The sequence below is a fragment of the Ictalurus furcatus genome, chromosome 21 (assembly GCF_023375685.1).
Source record: "Ictalurus furcatus strain D&B chromosome 21, Billie_1.0, whole genome shotgun sequence".
In the NCBI taxonomy this organism is placed as follows: Eukaryota; Metazoa; Chordata; class Actinopteri; order Siluriformes; family Ictaluridae; genus Ictalurus; species Ictalurus furcatus.
Genome location: NC_071275.1, coordinates 16040020 through 16066501, shown reverse-complemented (window position 1 = coordinate 16066501; position 26482 = coordinate 16040020). Strand labels below are relative to the sequence as shown.

The 26482-nt window shown below is 39.8% G+C and overlaps 1 protein-coding gene across 3 annotated transcripts in view; it reads right to left on the bottom strand.

The window, feature by feature from the left end:
- Positions 1-26482, bottom strand: part of cdh4 (cadherin 4, type 1, R-cadherin (retinal)) — a 455069-nt gene that overhangs the window by 20178 nt on the left and 408409 nt on the right. For all 3 annotated transcript variants that reach the window (XM_053652418.1, XM_053652420.1, XM_053652419.1), the window contains 3 exons: positions 26017-26161; positions 18257-18429; positions 8041-8178 (listed from right to left, as the gene is read on the bottom strand). In XM_053652418.1, the coding sequence (XP_053508393.1) occupies positions 8041-8178; positions 18257-18429; positions 26017-26161 (456 nt within the window). The remainder of the gene's footprint in view (positions 1-8040; positions 8179-18256; positions 18430-26016; positions 26162-26482) is intronic.

Genomic DNA, 26482 nt, shown 5'->3' with positions numbered 1-26482 from the left:
AGAGAGAGAGAGAGAGAGAGAGAGAGAGAGAGAGAACAAGTGGGAAAGTGTGCCAGAGAATGGCTAAAATAGAGCAAGCAAGAGAGAGAGAGATGGAGAGATGTGATGTGATGCTCGCTGGCCTTAATCATGAGCCCATCAGAGGATTCTGCTGTCCCGGTGCTGCCGCATGCTGTCTGAACAGCACACAAGCACTTCCTGATAAGCCACACACATACACACACACACACACACCTCCCAACCTGTCACATACACACATGTACATATAAAGGGCACGCAGTGGCAAAGATGAATTGTAGCCTCCTCCCGTCCCCCAAAAAAAGAGAACCAGTTCTCCAAAAGAGAAAGTTGCGTCAGCTTTACTGTCTAGATACGAGCAGCTAAAAATGAGTCCATTTTATGGAACATAAGCGGTTCCTTTTAAAAAGAATTTGTCTATGGCACCTGGAAGAATACGTCCATATTTTTCAGTGGTATAGTGATGGATTTTAAACCGATAAAGTTGTTGTTGAATAATGAAGGGTCTGATTGATTGACAAAATGTCTGATTCGTCTGAGCCGTACTTGGGTTTGAGGTAACACGTATAACGCATATAAGGTCTTGTCATTTGTTTAATAGAGCTCAAATCAGACACCTGTGAAAGATTCATTCACTGTGCATTATCCTTATTCATAAAGGCCTGTATTGCTGCATAGTTGGAGACATGTTATGCAAAAAAGAGCAATGATGTATGCAATAAATGCTTTATAAAATCGGTGTTCTATAACTATTAAGCATGAATAATAACCTAACTTTATTTCCTGTTAGACAATATTAATTATCCATGTTGTAGCTTTAGGTTCAAGGAGGCATCACACTAGCATTATTCCTTACTGTAGATAGATACTTACGGTTAGATTATTAATTTATGCTCAATGGCAGATCAACACATTAAGGAATCATGGTCCCGGAATATGGGGCGCAAATAAATTAGAAATTTTTTTAATTGAATTGTAAAGTCTGAGTAACAAAAGTCCAGTAAAACATTTTGAATTCTTGAAAGGAAGATGAATTATCTATAACAACTTAACTCTGACAGTACTTCCAGCTGTAAACATAAATGATCAGTTTATATTAATAGGCTTGTTCTAATGTTCGTTTCTATAGTAACAACTCATAGACAGGGACTTGTCTGGCATATAATCATTATGGGATATGGAGACAGTTTTTTTGCGAGGAGACGTCGATGTAATATTTATTGTATAACGGTCAGGAAGTCTTCCGTCACAGGAGAGGAATTTAAGCTTTATATTAACTCGGTAACACAACAAGCTACGTATTTTTTTGGTCTATATTAATTACAAGAGAGAAAAAAAGAGAAAGGTTGGTGAGGGTACAACTGTATATAGCCAGTCCATCCAGGAGTTTGCGATCGCAGAAATGAACGCAAAATCGAGAAAACTCCTCAATATTCAGAGGAGCTTGCAATTTTTCTTCCAGAAATCTTCCACAGATTTGGGCCAAAACGCGTCATGCGACATCATCACAACACATCTTCAGTCAAAGCGCTCTTCGGTTCACGTGCGTTGAACATGACTACAGTTAAAAGGTCTCATTTACCAACAAACATCACTGAGAAAGACCGTGCAAAGCAATTTCGCCAATTCAGGTAGTTTTCCTGCAAAAAAAAAAAAAGCACAAAAATTCAAATTTTGAAAAAAGCTACAGCAAAATCAAGCATTTCAATCAAACAATCACAAATAACTCTACGAAATCCTGTATGGACTGTATAGCTGCTATAATGAAAGTGATAGGAACAAACTTGTTTTGCAGATGTTCGACAACATTAAATTGAACTTTAAAATGTTAGAAATTATGAGGTGTTGGCCATTCAAATCATTGTGGTACAAGAGGAAATACACTTAAGGACCGTCACTCATTTATGTTCCTACTCCTTCTGAGGAAAAACTTTCTCCCCGTCTTAAATGTCTGAAATGAATAAAACATACTGGTGTCTGTAAAATCGGAACCAATAGCCCTGCTTAGTTTACATCTCCTTGAGCAATATCCCCTAATGAGCTTGCTTCGGTTTCTCCACATCTCAGGGAAAGCTGTTCGGTCCTTCCGACTGCTGTCATATGCAAATATTTACTGATCATATCAGCAGCAAACACGGCGCGTTAACATCGACGGATAGCAGGGCCTTTGAGTTTGCAGCAGTCTTTAATGCAAGTCTAAGGGAAGTGTGGGCATACTGTTGTGCCATTGTGCAACGCCTTTGTTGTTAATAATGAATCAAAGCTCGTGCGGGTCAGTGTGCTTTCCGCACATAAGCGCAATAGCTAAGTGAACCTTAATATGGACCACATCTGTATTCATGGGTGAAGTATTTCTTTAACATGGCAGGAGTAATGTTAAGCACGCATGACTTGCGAGTCCTTCTCAGCCTACATTCTCCTTCCCCTCTCCGTCTCTGTAGCCGTGTTTGGCAGGTAGGTGACAGAATAAAATCCAAAGTGCAGCCTGGGCTCCTCTGCTTTCATCCTCGTTCCTGCACTTTCCTGCTCAGTGCTACTGTCAGACTTCACAGCCTCCTGCGCTGGAGCGGAATCAGCTAGACTCAACGGGAGTTAGAGTTTGGGCACAGCCAGAGAGGGGGAAACAACTGCGTTACAATCTGATGTAATCCACACAGTCAGCTTTGCACAGTTCTGCAGTCTTAGGTCATCAGGTTTATCCTGACGTTGTTCCATATAGTTAGTGTATACGGTGTCATACTTACCCTGCCCTGTATAGTTATTGTATCATACTGCACTTGGTACCTTCTTGAAACTCTAGTTTTGCTAATGCTTTCTTTTACAGTCCCTGGGTATTAATTCACACACACTCAAGTGTGTCGTACAAACTAAAAAAGTGTTGCGTATTTAAAAATGTTCAGTCAAGTACACTAAAATATCAGACGCGTTCTAACTTTTAAGTAGGTAAGACCTAGTTAATTATGGCGTAGAAATCCTAATTACCAAGATGGGTTAACAAATTTGTACTAAAATGGTAATTTTAGTAATGACAGGTAATGAGTATAAAGATGAAGCACCAAAAAAAAAAAAAGCCTAATAATTGAAAAATGAGCTAGAAACGTACTCGCACTAAAGTGCCAGTACATTAAATTTTATAGGAGAGAGTACTGGCAAGTTTTTCAATTTCCTTTCCTACATGATCATGTTGTGGTTACTTTTGTTTAACCTATAAACCTTCTTTTAGATTCTCTGTTGTTTCTCCAGTCTTTATTTAATAACTGCAGAAATGTTATATATTATGCAGTGTTTAAAAATGGCAATATCTTTCAAATTAAATGAATGTAAATGTTGTTATGTAACACTTTTATCCAACGTGAGCCCAATGGTTCCAGCTTGGCAGTTCTGGGATTCAAACTCACAACCTTGCAATCAGTAATACAGAGCCCTAATCACTGAGCCACACAGGTTGGACGTATACAAACAAGACCGCTGGATAGCTATTATAGACAATAAGCTTCTAATTCAATCACAGAGGTGATTTTATTATAAATAAGCCTTTTACATGACTTTTCATGTTTCTATATGCAATACAAAGCCACGAGAGGGATTTATTAGAGGTGCACCGATACTAAGTTTCTCAGCCGATACCGATTATTCAGAGTGATCTCGGCCGATACCGATAGTTCTGCCTTTTATGCCTTCTTTTAAATTAATAATGCAAATAAAAACTTTATTCTCTCCATTTCAACAAGTTGTTTCACAGTAACTGGTCTCATAAACAGAAAACACATTACTCTAATTAACATTAATACATGAACTCAATTCTGAAGATTAAATTAAGATTTCTTATTGAATGTTATTAATTCATATTAATATTGACTGAATTCTAAAAAACCTCCTGCTAGTCTCACATTCACTCTCCACAAACACAAGCATTTCTACTCCATTATTGACCTCAAATCAAACTGGTCATATATATTAACAATTTTTTTATATATTAACATTAACTGGATATGAAATATACTACTCTACAAATATATTTTTTTGTGCAATATATACTTTTTGTCAACTCATCTTCATTTAAATCTTTCAACGGTGTACTGGCGATTAGCAGTTGCAGCAGCGCGGCAAAAAAAAAAAATTACTTTAGACTCGACACAGAAACTCCCGCTTCATGGCTGCTCATGTCCAGTGTAAAATTTTAGCAGTGCAGAGATTACAGAGATTATAAACTGCAGTTTTGTCGTCATTCCAGACTAGAGACATCTTCTAACAGTCAGGCCAATCAGAAACAAGATTGCACATAAACAGGAAATGGTTAGTGTAACATTTACTTCAAGCAAGGTCTGTCACTTTACACTGAAGTTGTGACTCTAATGATCCGTCTCTTGTATTTGCACTTTATTCGCTTGTTCTGCTTGGGCTCTCGTGCAACAATGACATTTTAGTAACCAACCGAAGCTATGAAATATAATGAATTAGTGGCAAACTGAATCTATACTGAGTGAGAGAATAAAGTATGACATTAAATTAATTGTAAATGTTTGACATTTTTTGGGCTGTACCTTGCCAATAATCTTGCAATACTTGAGTAGTGCTCATTACTCTGCCTGTGACTGTGTCTACAAATGATTTGATCTAAATAATGCTAAAAATCTTTGCAGTTATTATATGAATGTTATATGTAAATATACTCACTGAATCTATGTGATTTTTCCATAAGGGTTGATTGCACTAGAGACAGGTAGACCTACAAACTCACCTAGAGTAAATGAGAGCAGAACTTGAGTAGAGATAGAGAGAACTAAAAGTTAGAGCTAAAGTTAGATGAGAGTTATGGGGACAAGAATAAAGTTAGAGAGTGCTAAAGCAGAGGAAGCGAGCTAGAACAGTGCAGACAGCTCAGGTTGAATTAGGACAGAGCTGGCGCGAGCTAAATCAGAGTTAAGCCCTATTGAGTTTGGACTAGTTTTAAATGATGAGGGGGTGTAATGTAATTATCAGAGTATATTAGGGATTTTGGTCTCATCTAAGTCCGTCATGTCAGTCATATGGACTGCACGTGCATGTGTCTGGAAAGATTACACCGTATTTTATCTTCTATAAAATGACCAAAAGAAATAACTCCAGCTACTATACATCCCATCTGAAATGAAATGTTGGTAAAGATTCTATTATATCCTGTGGGGAAAAAAAAGTGGCTTTGTACTTTTTTTCTTCAGCATAAAGACAATCTAGGGAGTGGTCTTTTTCTCCTCACTACAAACATCCTCGGGCAATGTTACTTAACAGGCATATCCGTGATTACTACCCTGTCCGAATAATAATTTACAGAGGTTTGGACTAGATTTATGCAAAACAGCTAGAAAGCACCATGGATAACAATAGGTTATGAGTTTAAATCCAGGTGTCGTCGAAGAGCCTGCTCAGTTTTCTGCTGAGATTGGAGTGGAGATTTGGATTTACGGTGTGAATGTAATGAATTCAAATTGCTTTCTGGTGCCTGTGAACTGGCATCTAGTTAGAAAAAGTTCCGAGCCACCTACCCTGATCTCTGTGTAACTTTCAGTCTCAAGTTAATGACTCTAATCTGATCAGAGGTATTGCTCTCCCTCCTCATCTTTCTCCATACATCATACATGACAGTTCTCTTACCAGCAATTACAACCTTCAAAAGTACACAGTACCTACTTCATACACAGTGCCAGTCAAAAGAACACCCACTATCCAAGTCATTTTCTAGCTGCGTGAATAAAATGCTGTGGGGCGATGCATTAGTGAATAATAATTATATATGAACAATCGATGATTCATCTCACTGGAAAGGAAATACTGAACATCCGGCGATCCAAATATAAATAAATAAATAAATAAAGACTCATTCATGACTTTTTGAAAACCGGTATCTGTTATAGACTGAATTGATTATTAGACTAATCTGTTTCCTTATGGCACATAGCTGTCCAACAACTTGATCGAAGCCTGGCATTCACTGTGTGAGGAAATCACACATCGTTAACAAGGTTTTAGACATCTTTAGACCACCATTTGCTCAAATGCCTCCTAACATCATATTGTCAGAGACTTGCTGTGTGTTGGATGCAAATGCAGGGTTCTGTTAGAACAAACAAACAAGCCAAAGGCCAAATCAGATATCAAAGTCATGCAATCAGCAAGCAGACTGAACAGGAGCTAAAACAAGTCTCGAGAATGAGTCATGTGACTGATCATGTGGTGGAGTGTGGGATATGTTAGGTTGCTGGGAAATAGAGTTTGATGTGGAAGTGGGTGGCAGTGGTATGGAAATCCGGAGTTTGTGACGGGTACAGATGAAGTGACAGAATTTTGCAAAAAAAAAAAATATATATATATATATATAGCACCTTGGTAAGATTAAATAATAATAATAAAAAAAATCTTAAAGTCGAAATGCCAAAGTATAAGTAGAAAAATCGAATTTTGGAAAAAACCTTACTCCCCCTCGCCAGATCTTTTTTTTTTGGCAGTTTGCCTGCCATCTTTACTGGTAACACATAAGTGAAATACTTCATCTTGGGTGCAACTGGACATCAGTATCAGTATACATTTCGAGTATTTCAAATCAGCCCCTTGCATATTTAATTTTAAAAAGGTTTCAAATGAATTAAAACATCGCAAACATTTCTTGAAGTCTCAGATTATTATTCAATTATTCTGGCCTATTATTCCATAACTATTCAGAGAAACTAAACGGAACATGAAAGTCAGGAATGTAACTTTTGAGCCACTGACAAGTGCTGGGACTTTAAACTGTTAAGAGTATGTATTTTGAGGTTTAAGCCAAAAATGTTAAGAGTATTAAAAACTTTTAAACCCCAGCACTGTTGAATTCACAATTCTGACTCGTCAAAAGGTTTCAAGTAATAATAATTATTATTATTTTTAAATAATAAAAGCAGCTCATTCTGTAGTGCCAACATGCTTTATATTAATTGTTGACATGGTAAAGCTTTCTGTAAGGAGATGTTTATTTTTGGATATTTTATATTTTTGGAAGGAGTCTGCAGTGTCAGCGCTTTGTAACAGTCTAAGGTAAATCTGTAACATTAAGTTTTCTGACACAGGAAAGTCTTTTGGACAGAAGGCTTTCCAGTTTCTTGGTAACATGAAAAGCAGTTTTGGTTTTGTCTTATTAACTTCAAGAGAGAGAAAATGAAAGGCAACTCTTCAAGGCATGTTAAACGCATTATGACTCCACTGCAGAGTAAAGTGTTTTTCAAAATCACTGCTATTATTTCCTGTCCAAAAAAACAAAAAAGCCAGCTATTCTTGTTGCTGATGAAAGCACGCTAAAGTGGCAGGTGAGACAAATGAGTTAAAAATAATTTGAAATCCTGCTGTGCCAAACGATGGGTTATAAGCCTGAGGCTAGCAGTGAGTAAGCGCAAAATGAGTGCTGAGACACAAGGATGGAAAACAGAAGGATGGAGTGACACAAGAGGGACACACAGGTGCAAAGACTGAGAGAAGAAGAAAAAAAACCAGGAGATGGAGGAAGACAGGATGGTAAACACGAGTGTGAGAAAGAGGAGAGATGTGGGCTGACAGAAACAAACGCTGTGAAAAACGGCCGGGAGCAACGCGTGTGTATGTGTGTGTGAGAGAGTGAGAGTTTCTACAGGGAGAGAGATGAACCAGATGCCTAAAGACAAACCACAGCCACCTGAGGCTAAACTGGCGCCGGCACCAAACAGAGAAAATGGATGGAGATAGTGGGAATGAGGAAAGGGAGTGTTATCTCTCTCAGCAACAAGCTCACAAATTCGTCTCATGTCCTATTTCTCCTCCTCCATATGCGCATGTCCTGATTCACCCTTCACACGTTTTTCTTCTCGTTCTCACTCACACGGTACAACTTAACACTTCCAGGCCTGCTCCGTGTCAAATCTATTTATTTTTGTCGCACTTCTGCTTTGAGGCTAAAGTGTATATCAGAGCGTATGACAGGCTTGAAAGCAAAGCGGCATCGAGTTCGCACGCCATCCGTAAGCGAGGCACACTCACCGTTTTGGCGTCGAGCTCTGGAGGGTTGTCGTTGATGTCGGTGACGGTGATGAGAGCCGTCGCCGTGTTGGAGAGGCCGAAGTTCAGGCTGCCCTCCATGTCTGTGGCCTGCACGATCAGCGTGTACTGAGACACTTTCTGCAAATGTCAAGAAATTATACAAAAGCTCAGCAAACGTGAGTGGAACATATGATTGTACCAAAATGTACATAGCTTTTCTATTTAATAAATAATAATTCTTGTCATTTAAATGGCACATGTTTAAAGGCTGATTTATAGTGGGAACACGCAAGCATGCATGAACAGGGGTATGCATTTCCTGAAAGGTTTATAACACTAAGTACTTCTTAACTAACATATTATTGTAAGATTGTTTGTAAATTATTCACTAAGAGCTTATTTATTTTACCGTGTCCAGTAATACCTAAATTTCAGTACACTCCTACCCCCCTCGGACGATTAGTCATAGTAGTAATAATCAAAGTAAACCACAGCATATTTGGTTTAATTTAACAATTTGGCTTCCACCCTTGTCATTTAGAAGATTATAAAATAGCACATGATCCAGTGTATCCAGTTTTTATATAGTACTTTATATGGTTTATGCACACAGTTTAATGAAGCCATAAGAGACTAGATTAATGACAGTGTTAAAATAATGCTGAATACTCACTGTCATCACGTGAGAATGAAAAAAAAAAAAAAGTCCAACCAATTTCAAATTATAGGAAGAATATACGACAAAACTTCTTCTTTTCTGCTCTTTGTTCATGCTATGTATATTTCCATCATCAGCAACTAAGTGCAACCGTAACACAATACTTACGTTTGGATTATAAATGAACCAATACGGTGATCGACGTGGCCTGAGTGTACCAGACAGTGAGCAGAGAAAGCCGTTGACCATCAGTACACATAGTGGGATATTTATCTACAACAGACTGGTGTAAATTCAACATTCTCCATATTCCAAATTATTATTGAACATCCTGTGGAAGACCTCAGTGCAATAGGCTATGCGCACGACCTGCTAGCCACTGGGGAAAAGGAAAATGCAACATTTACAGAATCTTAAGAACTGTGTGTTACACAGGCTAGAGAAGAGAGGTCTGAGAGTTTGGGAGTAAAAAGTAGCTCGAATACTTGCTGAAAGCACCAGGGCCTCTATCCAGATTAAACAAAATTGAAGCAATCAAACATGCAAGATTTTCTGTGGCCAGTTAATTATTATGTAAGCACTAAAGTACAACAAAGCTCTTTAGAGTGTAGAAAAAGAAAAAAAAAAACCAAGGAAATAAAATATTCAGTATGCATTACCTTAAAAACTTTGCAAAGTTCTTGGTTCTTGTGTGAAGTTCTTACACAAATAAATCTATTATATACCAAAATTAGCATACACAACATCTGTTTTCCTCCATAAGGTGTAAGGCTATTCTAAAGCACTTAGCTAAATATGCTGATTCTTTGCAAGGAAGTGGACCTTCAAGCTTGTCAATTATTGTCCAAAATACAGAGTAGGGAAAATCCACTTGAGCTGGAAATTCCCTTGAAATTCCCAATTGCAAAGTTTCTCAAGAGTTCAGACTATTTTGATGTGCAGTTCTGGAATGTCATGTCAACATGTCTAACACAGTGCAGTTGAATTTTTTTTACTGAAATTATTCAGAAGGCATTGATTACTTTTCTTTAACAGCAGCTCTGACAGTAGACCCTAGCCTCTCGAGTATACCCAGAGTCCCACTGTGGCTTCAGAGCTGGTCGACTTCAGACATGAGCTTTTCACTATGCCAGCTGCAGGAAAAGTATCGAGAGCAGCAGATTCCCCTCTCCATCACCTTCATTGATTTGACGAACGTTTGACCTGATCAACAGGAGCGGACTCTTCAGGCTACTGCAGAAGATTGTTAGCTGTTATCATGGCGTATTCTTTGCAGTCAGTGCCAGGCTTACCATTCTCAGTGAAAGGCGTCTTCGATGGCTTGGCCATGTTCCAGGAGAATGGAACATGGCCGCATTCCCGTGGACCTACTTATATGGAGAGCTTGCAGAGGACTTCTGCGCTACAAAGACATCTGTAAGAAAGACATGAAGCTGTCCAACATGAGCGTCAACACGTGAGAAAGTAGCACAGATGACCGCTCCGCTTGGTGCGTTGCTGTCGGACAGGGAGTACAGAAAGCTGAGGAGACCAGAAGAAAAAGTCTCGCTGCAAAGCGTGCAAAGAGGAAGGAAAAACAATGGCAGCCTCAGCAGGCGTCGTCATCATTCATTTGCAGCAGATGTGGCAGAGACTGTTATTCTAGAGTCGGTTTATTCAGCTACTTGCGAAGGTGCAGATAGAACATCACGCCATCGTCTCTCGAAGACAGAAGGATGCCCGGGATAGTAGCGGCCTACGCGAGAACTTGATAATCGGACTTTCCACATAAACAAATATAAAACTGTATGTAATTGCTATGATGATACGGTGACGTTTTCTGTGGAGATATTTATTTCGCATATAGAGTCTCCAGTGCCGGCGCAGAGGTAAAGCTGTAATTTGAACTTTTCTGATATTGATATATATTATGAATACAGTGACGTTCGACCAGAATGTCTGGTTCTGCTGTTTCCAACGGCGACATACGCTTCAAAACAGAGAAAAGATATCGGAGGAAAAGAAAGCTTCCAGAAAGGAACAGGACCAAGCAAGCTAAGTACTTGAAAGCACAACTTCTTTGCTGCTTGACAGGTAATTATTTTGCTTGGAAGCTTCTGGGGTAATTTGTTATCCATCCAGTCTGTAACATTATAATTTACACGACATTGTTAGCTAGACAAGAAACAGCACTTAAATGTCTGTTGGTGTTTAGCTGTGTCATTTGCCTGGATGTTGTTTACAAAGGCAACATAGTGGGAGGAAACTTTTGATCCAGGCACGATGCTGCACATCAAGCTTATGCGACTGAATTGTATCAGTGTACATGTTGATACACATCTTTATGTGGAATCAGGTGTTTGACTGCTTGCGTGAAGCAATAGACTGCAGTTACACCCACACTTTGTGCATTATAATGCTACCACTGTGCTGAGGAAGGGGCTTTGAAGAGAGGGTTGGATGGAGAGAGGGGGAACGAAGAGAAAAGGTGGATCAGGTGGTGGAAGTTAGCAAAAGGGGCAATAATAGGCCTCATTTCTAAGACCGAATTTATTCGTAAATCATTCACAGGAGCATTTACACGAGAAAATCCAGGTTTTCTTTTTTTATTTCTTTTTTTTTTTATAAAAACGTTTGTATCCTATAAGAGCTCCTGAGTAAATTTATGTGATAATGAAATACTAGTACTTCCTTTCTCGCTAATGAAATAAATCGCCGCAAAATTAATCACAGCCACAGTCTTCAGCCTCTGACAGCAGGAGCGCTGAAGGCCATGCTGGTGTGCTGAAAGAGCACATGCAGCGTTCGTCCAAATGACTTTATTTAGCCTTGTCTGTCTGTGGAGTGAGAATGGAAACGCCCATCTATCATGGACCGACCATCATTTACACATACACACAAGTGAGCAGAAGGAAACACACATACACGCACACACTGACACACTCAAGCTCTGGATGCACTTGAGTCAACTGTTATGAGAAGCACTTCACAGCCCAGTGGGCTCTGACCTGTCTTCAACTCTCAGTCCATCAAGAGACAAGGAAAGGAAGGAGGGAGAGAGTAGGCGGCAGAGAAAACCCACCTTCTGATTCTCCTCTATTCTCACACACACACACACACACACACACACACACACACACACACACACACACACTCGCACAGATTCACACACTCCCTCACAAAGCACCGATCGATTCCTTAATCAGACATAGCACAGCAGACACGTTCTAACCCAGACTTGACATCGGTAGCCAGTACACACACACACACACACACACACACACACACCGCCTTGGGTAAGTGAAGGTAAAGAAACAGCAGCAGTCTGGACAAAGTCTTGCCTGCTCAGACTCACACTGTTCAGAGACTCACAGTGAGGGCCCCCTAACAGATGCGCACTCTGGAGGAGGGAACAAAACAATCGGGTGGGATAATGCCAGGGGCTCATTAGGAGCTTAGGGAGCGTACACAGCTTTAGCTTCCAGTAAGAAAAATAAAAGCATGCTGGCTCCTAACATATGCCTATACAGGGAAATTATTCATAGCTGTATGATGTGAGGACTCTGCAGCTTGAAGAGGCTGATATTAATCACCGTGTCTATTTATTCTGACTGGTGGAAAGGAACAAAGTGCGCTTACTTTCTTGCTGTACCTTTCACCTAATACGTTTGACTTTTTCTGACTGCGTTTCAAACATCTCCAGTTTCTACTTCTTCGAAGAGTTGAATTACACCTGCAGTGATGATTTATTACCAACGTTGTGCACGTCAACAGTCAGATGTAACTAACTAATTGGACGCTAGTCAGAAGATATGCGAGAGTTTGACCTTGGATTTAAACTCACGATTCTGACATCGGACTAATTTTCTCGCATGATATCGGCCCGGGTGTTTTTTTGTTTTGTTTTGTTTTGTTTTGGTTTTTTTTAACATGGAGGTCATCGTAGGAGACAGTATCTAATGTTGCTCTGTGTCCTGTAGCTGTCAATCAGCAACTTCTCCCTGAAAAGAAATAACATCCAGCTGCTTTCTCATTCGCAATTCTGCAGGTGCGAACACAGAATAAAACCGTGTCATGGAAATGAAATGCCAATAGGCGGTTCGTACAGGATTTCGTATACAGTTTTTTGGGATTGTTGCGGCCAAAAATTTGTGATGCAAGTTCAGGAGAGTTTTGTGTGTTTCTTGCGGAAAACTACTTGAAGTGGCGAAATTGCAATCGCGCAAAATTTTTCTCCATGGTCTTTCGCAGTGATGTTTGTTGGTAAATGAGACCTTGTAGCTGTAATCATGTGAAGAGGGCTTTGGCTGAACGTACGTTGTGATGATGTCACATGACTTGTCCCAAATCTGCAGAAAATCTGTGGTAATTGTGAAAAATTGCAAGCTCCTACAAATATTGCATATTTTTGACGTTGACGTTGAGTAGGGTCTGATCTAACCGTCTGTAATGTTCAAATGCAGTACACGTTGATTAGCTAGATTATGTCCAGACTGAAAATAGAGGTCCTGATGAAGGCAGGAAGAGAAAGAGATGTACTCGTAGCCATGGTGCTTGGTCAGAGCAATGCTGTAAATATAGAACTCTACAAAGAACCACATTAACATGCTGGTAGGTGGACTCTAAATTGCCCTTTGGTGTGAATGTGTGTGTGTTTTGCCCTGCGATAAACTGGCATTCCATTCAGGGTGCATACCCAGTGATTCCGGGATAGAGTCCAGATCCACCCTGGTCCTGACCAGGATAAAGCTGGATGAATGAATGAATAAGGAAACTGAAGAACCTAAGCAAAATGCATGAACTGCTAATCATTACGCATAAGTGACACAACTAGCTAACATCTGACTCGCGAGCTTCTTCGCGGCTTTGCACGAAATCAAATGACGTTCAACTGAACGATGTATTATTTCGTAAAAGGTACCAAATAGAACTTATTTAGAAAGTTAGAACTATTGAACAGCAAGAGGAACTCATTTTTGAGACCTGTAGTTAGCTAGCCATCACTAGCTGCTCACTAATCCAAAATAACACCAGGAACAAAACAAAAAGGAGTCCTGTGTAACTTTCCACATGATTTTTTTGGTGATTCTTAACTAATACGATGTGTGTGAGTGGTGAGATTAGAGCAGAGGTCAGCCCGTCTCTAGCCGAAAGGTTTAATTGCTATGCACCTCTGAGCAGTCCTGTATGACACTACAGTGATCCTCGAATCCCAGCAGTCTCGAGCTTCTGCACTGGGCTTCTTCACCCCACTAATTATTGCATAAATATTCCAATTAGGATCACGCTACTGATGAAAGCTCTTTCATCCTCCTGATGAGCAAGTGTGTGTCTGTGTGTGTGTGTGTGTGTCTGTGATAAATCTCTCAACTCTCGGCAGTATCCAGCTCCATCTGATGGCGTGTCCTGTGGCGCGGACGCTGACATTTCCAGAGCTTTTGATTAAATACTGCACTAGTGGAGCACCAGCTCTTCTGGGCTTCCTGGGAGTCCTATTAAATGAGTGCACATGCGCATCCCTGCTCGTTTATCTCCGCACGGGGTTATTGTCGTAATTGTGCCACTTTGTGTTCTGGAGCTTTTGCATATATTTTTATTGCCGTTTTTATGAAGAGAGACTGCGTGTGATCCGTTCTGCTCGCTCTGTACCCTCTGTGTGCGTGTGTGTGTATATATGTTGGCGTGTTATTATCAGTAACAGTCGGTATGTAAACACCCCGGTGTGCCCTAGTTTCGGCATAATGGCACAGGTGGGAGGTGGAGTGATTAATGGGTGTTGCTTCAGTTGTATCATGAGATACAAAGAGAACAGTTGTAGCTGCTAGACCTACATAGTGCAGATCTACGTACTGTATGCTACACTGAAAAATAGGGAATGTAAGTGGTCCGGCAAATCTGAACATATAGTTTTCAACTTCAAATATTCAGTTTCTCATCAAAACATGATTCAATTACTTATACTAAATTTAATTTAAACAAGTTTCTAACAGCTAGATGTATACCAAAAAGATGTATATGAAGTGAGCGTACACACACACACATACATATACATATATATATTATATACATATATACACACACACACACACACATATATATATAGACATACATACACACACACGCACACACACACACACACACACACACACATATATATATATATATATATATATATATATATATATACACACACACACATAGATACATACATACATACATATACACACATATATATTGCATACATATATAAACATAATATATATAATAATAAATATATACACTTGAATCGGTGAAATTGCAATAGCACGAAATAGTTTTGCACGGTCTTTCGCAGTGATGTTTGATAGTAAATGTTTAGCTGTGCTCATGTTCGATGCACGTGAATCGAAGAGGGCTTTGGCTGAACGCGCGTTGTGTTGAGGTCACATGACACGTCTTGGCCCAACATCTGTGGAAAATCGGCGGTAATTTAGAAAAATTGCAAGTTCCTCCGAATATTACAGAGTTTGCTTGATTTCGCGTTGACTGATTAATGTAACTCAATTCAATCATGTGAAAGTGATGTACACAATTGTTTGAAGTAAATTCAGTGAGCTTCCTTCATTACTGCTGGATTACAGATAGCTGTTAAAGGAAGTAGACCTACAACAAACAATGGAAAGGGATCTTCAAGAGCTCACTGGGTTCTTAGCTTTTACCCTACCCTAAAGATTCACAATACACTCTCTCACATTCTCTGGTTAGGATTATGATAGATCTGGAGCTTATCCCAAAAACACTGGGCACGAGGGTGGAATACACCCTGGACGCAACACCAGTGCGTTGCAGGGCTTCCAAAAAATAGTTCATGCTCATGTCTCAGCCGTTCTTCAGTGAATAATCTGACCTGGATGTTGTAGGTTTTTATCTAAGATCTGCTGCGGTAACCATTAAGACTATCCTGTGCTCATCCCTGGCCTCTTATTCCCAATACACTCATAGTGAACATCCTTCTCCTTCAAGTATATAACCGTGGAAGAGTAATGATTTATCTCACAAGATCTGTTGTCACACAAGAGAATGGGTTCCTTTTTGAGTTTGGTTCTTCTCAAGGTTTCTTCCTCATGTCATCTCATGGAGCTTTTATTGCCGTTCACTCATTAGGGAACTAAATATAAATCCACCAGCTGATTTGTTTCAACATCTGTTGTTAAAATCGCAATATTAATACAAGTGACTTGACGTGAATTAAGGGTTCTAAGTCCAGAAAACTACGCCCATTGTTAAATGGAACGCAAACTTGAATAGTATTTCAAATAAAATTCATGTTGTTACAAGAATGTATTAAAGATATATAACAAGCATATACAATTTTTATTTGTATCCCCCCTCCCACTTACATACTATAGGGTAAATATGATTTTATTACAATTACCTGTTATATGCAAGGGCTTTTTAATATATCGAATATATATATTACAGCTGTTTTTAATCTATTTTTGATATTATGCAATGGTTAAAAAAAATTCAGTAGAGGAAATATCAAGTCCAGCATAGAACACAGGAAACAAAGTTCAGCATAAAGCCATGAAATTAATTTATGATATTTTATTCATATTACATTTTATTGTTTTGAAAAAGATTTTCTTTTTCTTCGACCTCATTAAAATTTTAAAGAAGAATTTCCGATCTGGATATGAGAGAGAGAGAGAGAGAGAGAGAGAGAGCGAGCGAGTGTGTTGTGGCCCCTGCTGAGAGAAATTAAGGGGATCAGACAGCACAAATTGATGAAGAACAGCACCAGGTCCACTCACATTGGCCTTTACATGACCTCACTTGTTAGTAGAGTGGCTATGAGAACTCTTGCGTATCTTTACATGTACACATATAAAGGTAAGGCACAGACCGAGACAGGAAAAGAGGACTAGACTTAAAAAACAAACAAACAAACAAACAAACAAAACAAACAGACCCAGACAGCAAAAAAGGACTAGACTAAAAAAAACTGACCTAGACAGCAAAAGAGGACTAGACTAAAGAAAAAAAACTGACCTAGACAGCAAAAGTGGACTAGACTAAAATAAATAAACAAACAGACCTAGACAGCAAAAGATCACTAGACGTAAATAAATAAATAAACAGACCTAGACAGCAAAAGAGGACTAGACTTTTAAAAAACAAAACAAAACAAAAAAACCTAGACAGCAAAAGAGGACTAGACTCAAAAAGAAAAGAGTGAGGAAAAAAAGGTGTGGTATGTGTGTGTATGAGATTACAGAAACATGCTAATCAGCAGGTAGGTGAGAGTGAGAGGAATGTGGGAGTGGGGTCACGGCCCTTGACGCATGTATTTGAGCATATGTCGATAAAGCAGAGCTACAGGCTCGAGCCGAGAAGCCTTTAGGCAAAAATAATAAGCAGGGCAGAGACATGGCCCTTAGCATCTCAAGGCTTTGGCCGTTGGCTAGACTTTCGTTTGGAACCAGAGGGCAAAGTTTCTCATCCAGCATGGATATTAATTCAGTTTTTTTTCTTATAAGTTCTTATACACAGACACACACACACTCACAGATGTACAGATTCACAGTAATACAGGGTCTAATATGAAGAAAAAGTTTCAAAAGACTAATGTAAGGCCAAGAGTTATTGCATTCATAGTTTTTCCTCATGACCCCATTCACATGTGATCAAACTAAATAACTCTCATTAGGATTCATATCGCTTGCTTTAAGTAAGGGTATGAATAATTAATTATGTGATAATCATACAACCCTGCAAAGCACTGGTTTGAGACTGAGTTAGAATTTGTACTTTTTCTTATGCTTTCATACACATGCGTTCAAAAGAGATCCAATCACAACGCTCCTGCTTCCTCACAGTACTGATCATACTAGCAAAGTTGCAACCATGCTAATAATGTAGTATTAATAACGCTAATGAAGCTGCAACAATGCTAATAATGTAGTACTAATAACGCTAATGAAGCTGCAACAATGCTAATAATGTAGTACTAATAATGCTAATGAAGCTGCAACAATGCTAATAATGTAGTACTAATAATGCTGCAACAATGCTAATAGTGTAGTACTAATAATGCTAATAATGTAGGAATGATCAAAAATAAAAGTAATTCAGTAAAGGACTGTAATATAATTATGTTTGGCACTGAGCTGTGAAAATGTTTTCCAAATGTAATACATTTTATGTGCCTGTGTGAAATTTCAACCAACGCCAGTGTATGTTCACTAGCTTATACTGAGATTTACTTTGGTATTGATGCTCCCACTGTCTGAGCAAAATACCTGCAAAACACGCATTTTAGATTTATTACCAAATCCTTCAGATGTACATGTCTGCTACAGGAGACTGGTCTCCTTTGCCCTCATTAGTCTCTGTGTATCTTTGTCTTGTTTTATTTTCAGCCTTTAATTATGCCCCGTGTTAGTTCTTTATTGTTCCTAATTCATCATGTGTCATGCTTACAAACTTGTATTTTAACAAGCTTGTCCCCCTGCAGTGCATGTGACCCTTACCTCTCCTGAATGCTGGACTGAAATACCATTTTTCGGTGAGTGTTCGTGTTAAAGAATAGCAACGTACCTCTCTGTCCAGGCCTGCTGCGATGGTGCTGATCTCGCCTGTAGCTCCGTTGATGGTAAACATGTTGGGAATGGGGATGTGTGGACTCTGGTTCAGGATCCTGTAGTGCACCAGGCCATTGGGCATCGTGCTGTCGTCAGCGTCGATCGCAGTCACGCGCATCACTGACGTGCCTGTAGAAAGAATGGGAAAACACACATGCTCTTTTGAATGAATTGCTGGTGGAATGACTCATTCCATTTTCATGTCTAGTGTGAAACATGAAAACCTACTCTTTTGTATGAATCACTGGCAAAAAGTCATTTCTGGCTCTTTGTCAGTGTAGAAATGACTAATTATGAACAGACACAATAGATGCAAGCGTATGTGATTTCTCATCTTGTCTGATGAGGAACGTAACGGCTCAGTGATTCAGCCCATGATTCTCTAAACAGTAAATAAAGTGTCGTGTTGCCTTTGACATCGCTTCTAATGCACCTTGTTCTCCTTACGAAAAAAAAGTCTCGTCTCCAGACTCAAGTTTCAACCATCAACGCACTTTAAATTGATTCAAACTTGAAGAGTTTGTTAATAAGGACCTTATGGATATGTCTCTCCTTGTTTCGCTTCCATTCGCTCGCCCTATTAACACACCAGACTTAATGAGCCGTGGTGTGTTGCCAGGTGTTCAACATAAACACAGCAATTTGCGCATGACTCAATTGTGTGTGTGTGTGTGTGTGTGTGTGTGTGTGTGTGTGTGTGTGTGTGTGTGGGCAGTGTACTTCATGGCCTTTAACCCCTAAAGCATGATTTTTGATTTCGACAAGCTTGTCACCCACTATCTCAAACGTGGGCGAGCAATTACGGTCCCTCTGTGCACGTACACCCAGGAAAAAAACCTCGCTATTTCCCCCCCGACGTGGGCGAAATGTCACTCTGTCGGTCTTCGCTAATGCCATTCTGTTGATGTTATGTTCCAGCCACTTGGTAGTTCTCTATCAGTGGCCTCTCCAAGTCTCCAGTCGCCTCGAAAAAGAAACCCTATCAGCAATCACTCCAAATGGCAAGCTGCACATAGGAACTCGCAAAACATTACCATGTGCGAGGCTGATAAACTTGGTCAAAACTTGCTCAAAATGTCAATAAACTGGTATCAAATTGTATGAAAAATTCCACAAAACTTTTGGACCGAGTTAAAGACTTACTTGGTCTCTTGCAGACAAATTCAAAAGACTTTATATGACAAGATCTATATTAAAAGTTACAGAAGTTAGTATTAGCAGCAAAGGTTGTGCTTCTACTTATAACTTTATTGGTATACAATGTTGTATTTATTAATATACAATACAAAGTTCTCCCCATGTGTTGGGGGTTTCCTCCGGGTACTCCGGTTTCTTCCTCCAGTCCAAAGACATGCGCAGTATGTTTGACTGATTGACATTTCCACATTGTCCGTAGTGTGTGAATGTGTGTACGATTGTGCCCTGCGATGCGCTGGCACCCCAGCAAGGGTGACCCCACCTTGTACCCAGAGTTCCCTTGGATAAGCTAAAGGCTCCCCTGTGACCCTGTGTAGGATAAGCAGTATGGAAGATGGATGGATGGGATGGAAATCACTTGTTTAATATCCCATGTAGAAACCAGGAAATGGTTCTTTCTTAAGAGCTAGTAGCTTTCTAGCAGTCCTGGGATTTGAACTCACAGCCATCTGCTCAAATCTTCTGCGTGAAAAGCTCGTAATAACACTTCGGAGCTGTTTGTGAGGCGTGTTTTGGCAGATACTGATTTAGGGCTTTAATGACTAACTACATCTTCACAGGAGGCACTGGATCAGGCGTAATTGCTAGGAGATAGTGCCATCATTTCCATGACAAAACACCTATGAAGGGATAATCAAGGCTGAGGGTTCCATTTCAAACTTCATTACATTTCTGAGCAGGATCTGACACCAAGCCAGAGGAGACAAGAGAACAAAGGCAGAGCATGAAAAACAATTATGGCCTCTTCTGATGGGGCTACATCAATATGAACAACCAAAAAAGCGAAACTGAAAGAGAGAGGGGGGCTATGCAGAGGATCGCTTGATTGCTTGTCAAATTCAGAGAAGCCATAAAAGAGAGTGACGGAAAGAACGAGAGCTGAATTGAATGTCAAATGTCACTTTCAATTTTTAATGGGTGGAATTCTCTACTTGGATTATTTACTCTGAGTGGGTAGGAGTTAAAACGATGCAGAAAACGGTTAACCTCCAAGTGTTTCATTCAAAACTAATTCAGAAATGTAACTGCTTTTTGACTTTGAGATGCTTAAAAGTAACCGGACAAGAAACGGACGATCAACACACAAAGCAGAATGAAACCGGAAACAAATCCGGTGAAAAAAAGTGATTGACGGGAAAATTTTTTGGGCAGGACCAGGACGTGCCTTCAAAAGAATTGGGACAAAAAAAACCCTTAAATGGCTGTAACTTCATATCTTGATTTGTTTTAAAGAGTTCATTTAAAAACAGCCTTTACTTTATGCTATTTTCTTTATCAGGGTGGAGTAAAAATATGGTGGGTAACATTAGCTATATAAACTGATTTCTTCACAACATTTTGCCAAGCAACATTAAGAAAATAGCAAGGCATTTGGCGTTATGTGGAATGTTATGTTCTGACTTGTATTTATATCAGGACCCACAGGTGTGGCTTGGTTGGAATGAAAACCTGCGCCCACACCGGCCCTTTGCGGATAAGATTGGACACCACTGATTTATATTGCATTATAATCATTAGCAGTTTATAGAGATAAGCGCCATCCTCTTTTTAAAATTTTTTCACAATTCCAAAGTTTGAAAATTTAAGATTAAAAGTTTAAGTTTAAGAAATAAAATAACATGGATGGTAACACTTTTTACCATCACCTGTACTTTTCCATTAAAGTACTGTAAATAGATGCCCCCCCCGTTGATTGATTAATTGATTGATTGATTGATTGATGCACTTTATCCTGGTCAGGGTCAAGGAGAATCTGAAGCCTATCCCAGGAATACTAGGTGTAAAGTCGGAATACATCCTGGAAATTGTTTGTTTTCTCTATACAGTTTTTTTTTTTTTTTTTTTTAAATGTTCAATTTGACTTCTGCTTCATTCCAATCAGAAAGTGCCTTCTGACAGCGATGACCTCTGATGACCTTTGATGTTCTAGCTCATCTAAGTTCACCACACGCTGCTGCACTTGTAGAAAATGTCTGAGCTCTTTTCCATCATCATCTTCCGACAGTAAATCTATGATAAGAGTACTTATACATAGTCCATCATTTCTGTCAAATCCACAGTTTTGTTTAGAAATATAACTTGCATCAAGCTCTCAGTGGCTCTTGAGTGGCTCAAATTGATGAGCTGCAAAAAACCACTTAGGCATTCCTTAAAGCCAGCAGCAATGTCTGCACTATTGGAGGATGCTGTGTCCGGTCTTTACCCTTCTCCACCCTGTAAATCTTTCAGCGTGGGATTGTGCTGCTGCTACAGCTCCTTTGAGGACCATAATAAGGCAAATGGGCTCTCCAGTGAAAGGAGCCAGGGGCCGAGCCTCGCTCCACGTCCATTAAGCCAATTGAAACATCTTTGCGTCTGTTTCTCTCTCCCGCTTGCTCTCATCCATCTTCATCCCCTATTTTCCTCTTCTCCAGAGAGCGGTTGTGAAAGCGTAATGAAGCCCATGGCTCAGCCGGTCTGGTGGGGAAAAAAGTGCTTAAACCTCCTCTTGTAATGTTTGCAAACTCCCTCCCCTGCCAGGCCCAACCCCCCCCCCCCCCCCCCCACCACTCCACTTGCTATAGGAAAAATTGGGCACCCAAGTGCACTCTAGGACTTTTATTTTTATCCCAAGCAGCCTGCTTGGCTTTTTAACTTCAACAAGCCCTGAGAGGAACCCTGCTTTGAGGGTCATTTAGAAGATTGCGAGAACAGAGTTGAGCCTGTGAGTCATGTCTCAGCAAAGTGAACGTGATGTTACAGAAAGGGCGGCTCAGAAAAGAGTCGTACAGATCAGGGGTGGAACACAATTACACTATCTGGATCTGGATCTGTTTGGTGCTCCAAATCTTTGTATCTGTATATAAACCCAAAGTGGGTGTGGCCAAGAAAAAATAGTTAAATATTACCCTTGCAACTATACCCCTGGAAACACTGGAAGTAGAAATGCCAACATTTGCGTGAATTTCTATCTCTGAATCTGCCAAAAACCGGCAGTAATTTTGAAAAATTGCAAACTCCTCCAAATACTGAGAAGTTTGCTTGATTTTGCGTTAATTTCTGCGATCACAAAATCCTGGAGGGACTGACTAATAGCCTAATTTAAACCACAGTGACCCTGACCAGGCAGTTACTAATGATGAATCATTATATAGATGAAGGCTGTTAATGTACGAGTGCTGCATGATGATTTTCTCATGTTTCTTTGTCCTCCGATTCATGTTTGTTTGTCATCTGACTGCTCCCTCACAACAGCAATATCTTACAGTCATGCGACATTTCTGTCACATCCCACGTCACCGCTCTACTCTCAACTGCATACTCTGTGAACCTTTCTGGCAAGCTTTCATTAAAAAAAAAAAGGAATAGCATACCTCCTATTCCTGTCTGTATTTGTATCCATTTAGACGACATCATGTGTTCATTCCGAGTAATGTATTCACATTCGGTTACATCCCACATTTCTTACTTTACACAATAACGTCGGAATAATGTTAATAAGCACTTTGTGGTTCTGTTACATGAACATGAACAGCTTAATGGTGCTACCTGAATGCCTCAAGTGTTTTTGTTTTTTTTTAATTAATGCAAATATGTCTTATTAAGTAGTGCTATTAAATACTTTTTCTTTTTTTGACTGATTTGCATAAAATGGGTAAAACACATAACCAAGGGAAAACACTTTTTCCCTCCAAGACTTCAGTATAAATTAATGAACTGACAAAAAAAAAAAAAATGAAAGAAGCATAGTAGATCTTTTGTGGCACAGTTAATACTGTGTGGGCGAACATCATCATCATTCAGTACCACACATATACATGGGGAGAAAAAATTATTTAAAAAAAAAAAAAATCCCACAATGACTCTATTTTAATTTGTTCCAAGTCTGGATCATGACTCGGCCTGGATTTGAAGTAAATTGGATTAGCCAGTACAGTAATTCAGTGATTGCTTAGGTGTGGGCTAGAAGAGGCGAGATTCAATTAATCTGTATGTGTCTCCCAATGGGAGCCTTGCTCAAAAGAAAAAAATGAAACTCTGCATTTAGAGCTCCACTGATGGATCGTGGCGATAATTGAATATACATGTGCGGAAAGTGATAAGCCCTGTTCCCAACATGCTCTGCTTTCACTGTGGTGTCTTTACCTCCAAGAGAATTTGATACGATTGTGTTGGCTAAGCTCCTTTCCAGTGAATCCTTTGAGAGACTCAAATCACGTGAACGAACGTGGAAGATGTAAATTGGAAAAACTACCTCACAGGTCGTGCTTGCGTTTTCGGCTGTCTCTCACATTTTGTCTTGAACCTCAAGAAAAGGATTGGATTTAGCTTGAGCGCAGTCGTGTCACTGTTTGTGGATGACAAAAGCACAAAGGAGAAAGATGCTGGGCGCACAACAACAGAGACGGCGATGCTTTCTGTGCACTAATTAGCAGAAGTGGTCAGCATGCTGCAAATACACGCTCTACTGAAGAGGAGAAAAACTTGTTTTCGTTCTCCCTTGTACTTCTTGTTTACAGATCCCCCAGAGGACGCAGTTTTCTGATACAGTCGAGACTATAAAAACGGAATGGTTCTCACGACACCCTGTTTCTCTGAGGCGTGACCCAACACAATGTTCAGTTCGACTGGACACTCGGCTGTTCTCATATGACAGCTACTCCGCTGTGACCTCAAAGTATACAGCATGGGGAAAAACTAAAGCCAAAAAAGAAAAAAGCTACACTTTAATCAGACTGAGAGGAGATGACAGGAGGCATAATGGGGAGGTTTATGGTTTTAGGGGCCAAAGATAAAAGGAGCATCATGATCATCAACATACCATGATCATCATCAGTGTGCCAGCATTGTTACTGTCAGGCTATGATTTGATCAAAAAGCAAAAATTGGTACACCTCCTAAGGAATGAAACACTTCAGGGCATGCTGTTATAGGAAAATAATCAACAGCAAATCATTTTTGACCAATCATTAAGCAATGTTCATACTACCAGTGAGTAAAATTTAAGCCACTATGACCAACATGAATAATACCTTGTACATGTACATATTTGCGGTTCAAAAGTGAGTCAGAATAGGGCTGGATGGTTAACCGAAACGGAAATTCAGAACCTCCAACCGATGTAATTTCCCCTTGTCGGTTATTTCGTTTTTTTAATCCTGTCACTACTTTCCCCTTAAAAAAAAAAAACAACTTACTACCGCGTGTGGAGTCATATGACTCCGCCCCATCCACTCAACGGCATGGATGCAACATGCAAGGCGAGCTCTAACGCCCAGTCAACCGAACAACAGGAGCAGCTTGTACCGAAGAAAAACGCCGTGTCCGTCGTTTGGACGCGCTTTGGCTTCAGTAAAGAAGACACCGAACAAAATGACGTCAAATGTAAACACTGCAGAAAAACCGTTTCAGCGACCAAAGGTAATACCGCCAGTCTGTTTCAACACTCGCAGCACAATCACGTTACCGAATACGAACAGCTTGAAAAGAGAGAGAGACTGACAAACACCCAGCAACAAGTGCCTCCACAAAGCAGGTGTCGATAACACGAGCATTTAAAAGAATGCTACACAATATGAAAAGGATTCAAGAAGATGGAAAGACGCCAAGTTGTTACTACATGGCGAAAGATATGGCTCCCGTAGCGACAGTGCAGCGCAGTGGGTTTAAACACCTCGTTAAAACTCTCGACAGAACATACACTGTGCCATCGCGACCATATTTTCCCCAGACTGCGCTGGCCAACATGTATAAAACGTCATAAAAAGGTATCTGCTGAACCGAAGTCTGTTCAGCACTCTGCAGCCACATCTGATCTCTGCTCAAGTAGGACCATAGTTTATATAGTTTAATAGTTTGTTTCCTTCAATTATTTTAAAATCACAAAGATAAGAAAAGCACGCTTTCATTAGAAGAAAAAAAAAAATCCCACCTTTAATAGTTGAGCATATCTACAGTACAAACCTTGTCAGTCAACTACGCGGGCAAAAAAACAAAAACAAAATAATCGTTCATTAATCGTAATCGAGGTAAAATGTTCAATTAATCGAGATTTGGATTTTAGGTCATATCGTACAGCCCAGTGTACAATATGTCATAAGTCATATCGTACAAGTCATATAAGTCATATAAGTCAGAAGCAAGTTTTAATATTTACACCTGGAGACCTGAGTTCAGGAAGTTATTAACATTTCAGAATATGCTGTAATAAGTTTTTTGTTTATTTATGTGGATTTGTTTTCAGTCATGGATTGAATAAACTTTAGTAGATGTGTTTAGTAGATTAAGGCAGATGTGACTTTGTTAACATTACCTGTGGTTTATTGATGCTGATGTCCATAGTTTGCTGATGTTAACTAATGCAGTAAATAATGTCTGTTAAAGGAGCCTTCATGTAAAGCGTTACCATGATCATCATCCTCATTATTATCAGTACGTCTGACATCATCATCAGCAGCTTCACCATCAACACTGGCATGGACCCCATCCCGTTCAATAAACAGCATCATCATCATCATCATCATCATCATCGTTACGTACCTGGTTTGGAGACCTCGGGAACCGATCCATTATAGACCTGGTTCTGAAACTCAGGTCTGTTGTCATTCATATCGATGACGTAAATGTACAGATCAATCGGAGGCTCCATCTGATTTCCGTTAACGTCCACTGCATGAGCTCTCAGCTGCAGAAGGAAACAGAAAGTGTGTTAATACACACGTACAGCACATCTAGAATGCCGCAATAAACCAATGCTACGCTTCCATTCATACACCTAAATGTGAAAAGGAACTTTTTAAATACACAGCCACAAGAAAGTGTTGCGTCAGTAAAACGGGAATGTGTGTGCCCTGTGTGTAACCTGCACACATTTAACCCAGACTGCACGTGTGATGTGCTTTTATTTCCGTTTCTATTAGTAATGTCTTTGTATGCAGTGTGTGAGGCTGTCAGGGATTGGAAGAGAGCAGAATAAGAGAGAGAGCCACACACACACTCGCGCGCG